The 7,433-nt window shown below is 32.3% G+C and overlaps 1 protein-coding gene across 1 annotated transcript; it reads right to left on the bottom strand.

Annotated features, from left to right (window-relative positions):
* Positions 1-741: 741 nt before the first annotated feature.
* On the bottom strand, positions 742-7,433 carry LOC145035870 (kinesin-like protein KIN-7K, chloroplastic). The gene is made up of 18 exons (XM_078984374.1): positions 6,837-7,433; positions 6,658-6,755; positions 6,047-6,136; positions 5,903-5,955; positions 5,723-5,788; positions 5,582-5,635; positions 5,308-5,367; positions 5,139-5,217; positions 4,970-5,037; positions 4,806-4,871; positions 4,608-4,712; positions 4,425-4,529; positions 4,240-4,347; positions 3,281-3,433; positions 2,991-3,173; positions 2,657-2,815; positions 1,541-1,912; positions 742-1,465 (listed from the first exon to the last, which is right to left on the bottom strand). Exons 1-18 carry the CDS (start codon positions 7,073-7,075, stop codon positions 920-922), a joined length of 2,604 nt encoding a protein of 867 aa, XP_078840500.1. The 5' UTR covers positions 7,076-7,433; the 3' UTR covers positions 742-919.

The following is a 7,433-nucleotide window of genomic DNA, read 5'->3' as shown; positions in this document are numbered from 1 at the left end:
GAATTAATATCATCATACCTAAAAAGTCATATAAAAAGCATAATATAATATTCCATTATAATAATATTGAAACTAAGTAGTGTCAAATAGAGTTTAACCGTATTGTACAGTTCAATATCATATTAGTAGGTCATGGTTGATTTAAGGAGTTGAGTTTTAAGTCGTAACCTCATAGGTGTGGGTCGATTTATTAAAACATTAATGGAATCCGACCATAGCAGCTCAAGTTATCATGAGTACAAAAAAGATAAGAAATAGAGTTATCAGTAGATGTAGTTGCTTGGATGCTTTTAATTATGTTAGTTGTTTGGGTTTTTTAAAATGAAATTGTAGTGAGATCATTAAAACCACAAAGTGTGTCAGAACCACAGCTCCATGGGAGGCCAAAAAAATTCCCAAATGCGAACGAAAATGGAAAAGCACCCGTAGTACCGCTATAGCGGTTATGGTTATTGCGGTAAATAACGGTGAATAGCACCGCAAAAAGCAGTACCACGAATCGAAAACCCTAAACTAAATATAATTGTTTTTGACCACCACGAAACGCTATAACTCTGTTATAGCACACAATTTATAGCTTAGCTTGCACACCACGAAACTCATTCTTGAGAGGAGCCATGACAATCTAGACTAAGCACGAAAGAACCTGAAACTATATGGATTATTCGTATAATTTAAAATAAAGAATATGTACTAACGACTTAATAGTGAGATTATTTGTAAATACTTGGATAACTAAACTGGACAAAATAAAAATCAATGACTAAAATTGATCAATTATTCCATCGAGTATTTTAACCTTTTTCAATTACTCAGCAAACAACATAATTTACACAAAAGAGTGAACCTTCTAAAAGAAGCAGTTCACAAATTACCTCACGATAACAACAGTACACACAATCTTACAAACCCTAAATTTCTAATCCAAATCTTTACTCGACTCCGACGGCTCAGTCTCCGCTCCTTGCAGCCGCTTCAATTTGGCCACCATAACCCACATATTCGCAAGCTCGTTTTCAAGATACGCTTCTCTCTGCTTCGACTCCTCCAGTCTCCGCCGTAGCTCCGCTTCCCTCTCATCCTTTTGCGACAACAACGTCCCATACGACATCTCTCTTTCCCTACTCAACGCAAGTTCTCTTTTCATCTCCACTTGTTCTTTCGTCCGCGTGTTAACGTTCTCTCTCCGCCCGTTTTTAGCCGGACCGGTCGTTTTCCGGTTAGCCGGAGAATTCTTCGGCGTGGTGGCGGTGGCTGTGGCGGCTAACTCCGCCATTAGTCTCTCGTTTTGGTTCATCAGTTTCGCGACTTCATCCGACAGAGCCGTGAGCTCGACGGCGGCCGCGGAGGCTAATCCTTTGGCGTATTTACTGTCATCGGCTAGCTTTTTGTTCCGGGATTCTAACTCGGTTTTTGAGTCGGTGAGTTCGGTGACTTTCTGTTGAAGTTGTTCGATCTCAAGCACCTGGTTTTAGCGCAAAATAGTATTTAGTTTGAAGATTGAAGATTGAAGTTGTTAAAATGATGAAAAATGGTGTACCTTTTGGTTTAACTGTTGTTGAAGTAGTTGATTATTTGCAACTTGGGCTTCCAAGAGGGAGATTTGTTCGTTTTTGAGTTTGATTTCGTCGTTCAATCTGGTAATCGCAGGGGATGATATCGATACTACAGGAGTGTCGTGTTGCGATGAATTGTCGTCTTCGATGATTTGCTGTTGATTATCTTGTTTGGGGTCGAATAAGAAGTCGACAGATTGTGAATGTGAATGTGAATGTGAATGTCTGGATTGTTGGATAGGAGGATGATGATTATGGTTAGACGTTTTAGGAGTGGAAACTGGGCTACTAATCGATTTGGCTCCACTTGATCTATCGCTTGTCATCGTCAAAGCGCCATAGCTACCATCTCGTTTCTAGTGATCAAACCAATCAACAATTATGCTTTTACGATGCAAAAGTTTTTTTGTTTCCTTTTTTTACAAACATTATGGGTTTCCATAAAAGAATAAAATAATTAGAAAGTTTGAGAAAACGTCCTTAATGTGTTTCGATAAAAGAATAAAATAATTAGAAAGGAACAATTAAGGAATTTTGGAAAAAAAAATGTTTCGTTTTTACTAAAATATAACAAAAAGTTCAAGAAAAATAACATGCGGAAAGTAAATTCAATACTAGAGTTTAAAACAAAACATTTTATTAAAAAACAATGATTACACTTTGGAATGTTAATTTCCGACATGAGGACAAAGAGATTTTTTTTTGGGTTAAATTGAAAAAAAAAAAAAAAAAAAAAATACACATTATACATTTTGATCTATCCGGAATATGCCTATTTCGGACAAAGATGTAATTTTCCTTGAAACACATAAAAACTTAGTTATTTTTATTAATTTTTTAATTCATAATGGTTGATAATTAACTTTTCGGTTTGTTCATATTTAGACAATTTCTATTTTTTATACACATTTAACAATTTAACTTGTTAAATTGTCAAATGTATTTAAAAAAATTTGTCTATGCGTGAATGGTCATTTCCCTGGTTTTAATGGGATATTTTGACCCTTCATGAATTAAATGGGTAAATTGGCAATTATAATATCAATATGAGAAACTTATAGGAGAATGATAAAATCATATTATAAACCAAGTACACTCACCCGAAGTTTTAGCCATTTAAGCAATCCGGTTTTTTTGACCTTTTTGTCCTCCTTAAGCACATCATTGTTAATTTCCTCACTTGTGTCAAGTGAAACATATAACTCCATGTTTTCTTCATCTAAACTTAAGTCACGCCTTCTTTGTGGTAAATATGCAAGCTGTCAAATTCCAAGAAAAATCATTATTTTACAAATTCTATTTCTTCCCACTTCTACTTTCAATTCTTTTCATTATTACTACACACATGAACGAAAGTAATATATGCTATTTCTTGCATTTATGATTTTAACCTTAAAAAGAAACAGAAAATGGAAGAAAAGTCAAAAGACTAACCTCTTCCTCCCCAAAGGAATATCCTCTCCTTAGATGAGAAAATTTAGATGGGTGTGAAGATTTGGTGGAGACTAGAATTAATTTTGTTAATCTTTGTATTCTGCTTAATAAAATTGCTTTAGCTTCTTCTTCTTCTTCTTCTTGATCCAATTTTGACTCGTGTTTGACTTCACCATCTTTTAGCTTTTATATATATTAGTTACGTTAATACAAAACAGTTATATGAATAATATATAAGAAAAAATAAATGTAAACGAGTAAATGGCAATAATGTAATTAATGAGTGTTACCTTTTGTTTAAGGATAAGAATATCATCTGCTATGGGTCCCGGGTGTTTTAATTGAGGAAATGTTACAACACCTGTCTTTAGTTGTTCTAGTTCTTCTTTTAATGATCGAATTTCGTTTTGGTATTTCTTTATGAGGGATTTTTCATCGACTATCTGTAGATTTAAATGATTATTTAGAATTTGTTTTGGTTGGATGGAATGGAATAAGCAAGGGAATGGAGTCGGTCATTACATTCCATGATCGTGTTTGCTTCGCTTGTAGGAATAGAATGCATAATTTTAACTCTATTCTATACATTATTTTAATTAAAATTAATAAACTTTAATTTACAGAAATAAAAAACCGAACGTAATTAAAGCTCATTAAACCCCAAACAAACTATAACATAAAAAAAATATTTTTTTATTTTTGTTATTTTAAGAGAACAAAACTGTAATTCAATTAAAATAATAGATCTTAAAAAAAATTAATTTACAAGAATAAAAAATCGAACATAATAAAAGCTCATTAAACCTCAAATGAATTATAATAAAAATAATATTTTTTTCGTTATTTTAAATAAAAAACTGTAATTCAATTAAAATAATAGATATAAAAAAAAACTTTTATTTACAAAAATAAAAAGTTAAACATAATATAAGCTCATTTTAACCTCAAATAAACTATAGTAAAAATAATATTTTTTTTCGTTATCATAGAAAAATAAAGTTGTAATTTAATCAAGGTAAGTGAAGATTACTTCAAAAGAAAATTGTCATCAAAATTCACATATATAAAAATGTTTTATATTGCAATTCTTCATTCCATTTCATGATGAAGAAGAAAAACCACTCCTTATAAATTATAATAACATAATGAAAGGAATCATATTCCATTCCATTAGGCAAAACAAAAAACAGAGAACGATTCCATTCCTTCCTTAATTCTATTATAAAAACACTAAGTTAAACATCCATACCTTGTTTTGAGCAGCTTGAATCTCAATATGTTTTGCACGATGTGCAAATTTCAATGTGTTATGTGTCTCTTCTGAATTGCTTGATGAGGGGGTAACAGTGCAAATTAGCTGAAAGAAAAAGGACCAAAATTTACAATTCATTAAAAAAATATATCTTTTTTTTATTTTATTAATGTAAGACTTACAGAAACTCTTCCATGACCACTTAATGAAGATTGAAGAAGCCGAGTTAATTTTGAGTCCCTATATGGTATATGAGAACCTCTCCCATCTGTTAATTTTGAAATAACCTGTAAATAATAGTTCAAAGATTAATTAAATATAAAGATATAAAAAAATTGTGATAAAAATAATGATTGAGGCCTCACAGTTCCAAGAGTTAGAAGGCTTTTATTAATGTAAGATCCTTCTTTTCTACGAACACCAGTTGTTTCAGCTTTTGAGCTCTCAGAACCTGCTAAATCTATGAGATTCTGCAATTTAAATTTAAATAATTTTAATTTTAACAATTTGTTTACATTAATAAATGAATAAAACAAGTGGTATGATTATGAACACAATTTTACCAGCTGTGAAAAGTTAACAGATTCTCCTTCAGTATTATTATCACCACAAGGACTACTCTCTATTGTCTGTTAAAAGTTAAAAAAGATGAAAAATGTATTTAGATGAAACAAATGGTAAAAATTAAAATAATTAATTTAATTTTGGAATGGAAAGATGGGTTTACCAGAGTAAATATTGTGTGACTTCTGCTGCTGAGTAAATTAAAATTTGTTGAACCTACATGTCTGTGTTCTGTAATAATAAAGTGAAAATAATAATAATAATAATAATAATAAGTTCCAAGATAATGAAAGTGATTTATGGGCAAAATAGTCTTTTAAGAAAGGTTGTACCTTCTCCAGCTGCAATAAGAGAAAGAGCATGGGCAGGTGATAGAACAACTTCCTCTTTTATTCCTTCAACAAATGCTCCCTAAAAGCAATTATTGTGTTCCACAAATTATTTTATTTTATAATTATTAAAACATTTTCTAGAAGTTGAATTATATAGAACATTAATTACCTGATTATCCTCTCGGATTCTTAAATTTTGTCCTGCTGGATTTAATAAATCATTGACAACCTGAAGAAAAAAAAAAACACATAGTTTAAAACAAGAATATTACCCAAAACAGTAAAAAAAGAAAATAAAGGAACAATGTCAATAATTGTGTGTGTGTGTGTACAATATATATACCCATTTTAAGAAATAAGACTACTTGCTATTGTAGAACTTGAAGGGGCAAGAATGGCAGATCAGATTCTTTTTTGTTATGCAGAGTGAAGAGAATTCTCACCTCATTGTAAATTTCCAAATATGAGACACGGAGAAGAAATTCACGATCTGGGGTCTGAAAAGTATAAAGATTATTTTATCTTTTCCTTGAAAAAATATTAATTTATTAGATTGTATTAAAAGTTTTCATAAAAATGCTTACCTCTTGAATGTAACTAAAAGCATCCTTTATAGCTAAGGGAATAATTCCTGGGGACCTTTGATCACCCTGTCTTGTGTGTATGATCAAGATCAAGATACACAAAATAAATACAATACTAAAAACTGCATAAAACATAAAAATATTTGAGCAATATAATGAATAAAAAGGTGATAGAGTTACATGCATGGTGTGAGTCTTTCCACTACTTGTAACACCATAGGCAAAAATAGTTCCTGTAATTGGAACAGATCATGTTAAGATTAGAAAAATCAAATAGATAAAAAAGAAATTGTGTAAGTTATACGAAAGGAAGAGAAATAATACCATTAACGCCTTCCATTGCACCACTAACAACATGTTGAGCTGCAATATCATATACATGACGTGTTGTGGTTGTAGGCCCAAACACCCGATCTATGTACAAAATTATAAATAAGAAAATGAGATTTACAAGGTATATCAATATGAAACTCAAAAGCAGAAACTTCATGGTTAAGAGTATAAGCCTAAAGTTACAAATTGTTGACCTTGTTAAGTTAACTGCAGTTAATCATGTGAAAACCATTAAGATGGCTGCTTGATTCTGATAGGTGTTTGGGTACAAAAGGAAGACAATTGAAAATTTGGGATATCTGTCCCCTTCAATAATAGAATTTAACAAACATTGTGTTTGAAACAAGAAAAGCCAATAAATCAGTTTATCAGTTTATCAGTGAGTAATTGTTTAACTAGTTGCTCCAGTCCCCTATACAATGATATCAAAGAACACTAGGGCTTTGGCAATAAAGGGTCCAAAGGTCTAAAATGCTAATTACTGTAGAGTTGGTTCTGTTTTACCTAATTTTCTTAAGCTCTGATTTAGAACATGACTCTTGATCATCGATAGAATCAATTCAAGAACATTAATCGGTAGCATATCTATAATCTGGACATACCATATGCATAAGCTATCGATGGAGTCTCTTCATTCCGTAGAATAGTTTCTCCATCCGCATACCACGCAATCTCTTCCCCTCGTCGAATTTCCCTCGGACTAATCCTCAAAAAGTTATTTTACATCCAAATTAACCGCAATAAATACACTAAACCATAATTTATACCACGATTTGATCACCTGAGAGGCCGGAACCGAACAGTAACAGTGACATTCTCCTTCGATCTCTCAGAACCCAATGGCAAACTCTCGGAATAAAAGTACTGCGGCTTGCTTCTAGAAGATGAAGCCGGAGAGCTCAGATTATCAACAGAAGCCTCCGGAAAATGTTTCGAAGATGAAGTAGTCGAAGAAGATGGCGAATTCGCATATTTCGAAGTCGATTTCCTCGGTTTCAATATACCTTGCGTCGACGCCATTGTGGAATTCAACTTGAAGCTAGTACAATCAAATCAGTAATCACATAAATGCAATCTCCGTCGCTTCTTTCAATGAATCGTATTTACAATTGAACTAGATCTGAGGAAGAAGAGTAAGATGAAAGACGAAGGGAAAGGTGAATGTGAGTGTAGAAGATTGTGGGCTTTCAAGTGTGGAGTTTGTGGTTGCGTTGGAAGCGATGAGCTTCCATGAATGGCTGGCAAATGAAACCGCACCTTTTTCCAATCTTTACATGGGAAGAAGAAGCTTTTGGAGTAAAAGAAAGCTAAAAAGGGGGAAAAGAATTGGCTGTGTCTACCGTATACAGTACTATCCAGTAGTACTCAATGCTCCCCC

This window comes from Lactuca saligna, chromosome 1 (genome assembly GCF_052625555.1).
Source record: "Lactuca saligna cultivar CGN05327 chromosome 1, ASM5262555v1, whole genome shotgun sequence".
NCBI lineage: Eukaryota > Viridiplantae > Streptophyta > Magnoliopsida > Asterales > Asteraceae > Lactuca > Lactuca saligna.
Note: the sequence above shows the minus strand (reverse complement) of the source record. Positions and strands in the feature narration are given on the sequence as shown.

Bases quoted from the DNA above. Each gene is read 5' to 3' on its own strand.
- LOC145035870 (XM_078984374.1), bottom strand. From the start codon at position 7,075: ATGGCGTCGACGCAAGGTATATTGAAACCGAGGAAATCGACTTCGAAA. The intron at 5,956-6,046 runs GTATTATTTCTC...TTCCAATTACAG, and splicing joins TGCAATGGAAGGCGTTAATG to GAACTATTTTTGCCTATGGT. The intron at 5,368-5,581 runs GTGAGAATTCTC...TTTTTTCTTCAG, and splicing joins ATTTGGAAATTTACAATGAG to GTTGTCAATGATTTATTAAA.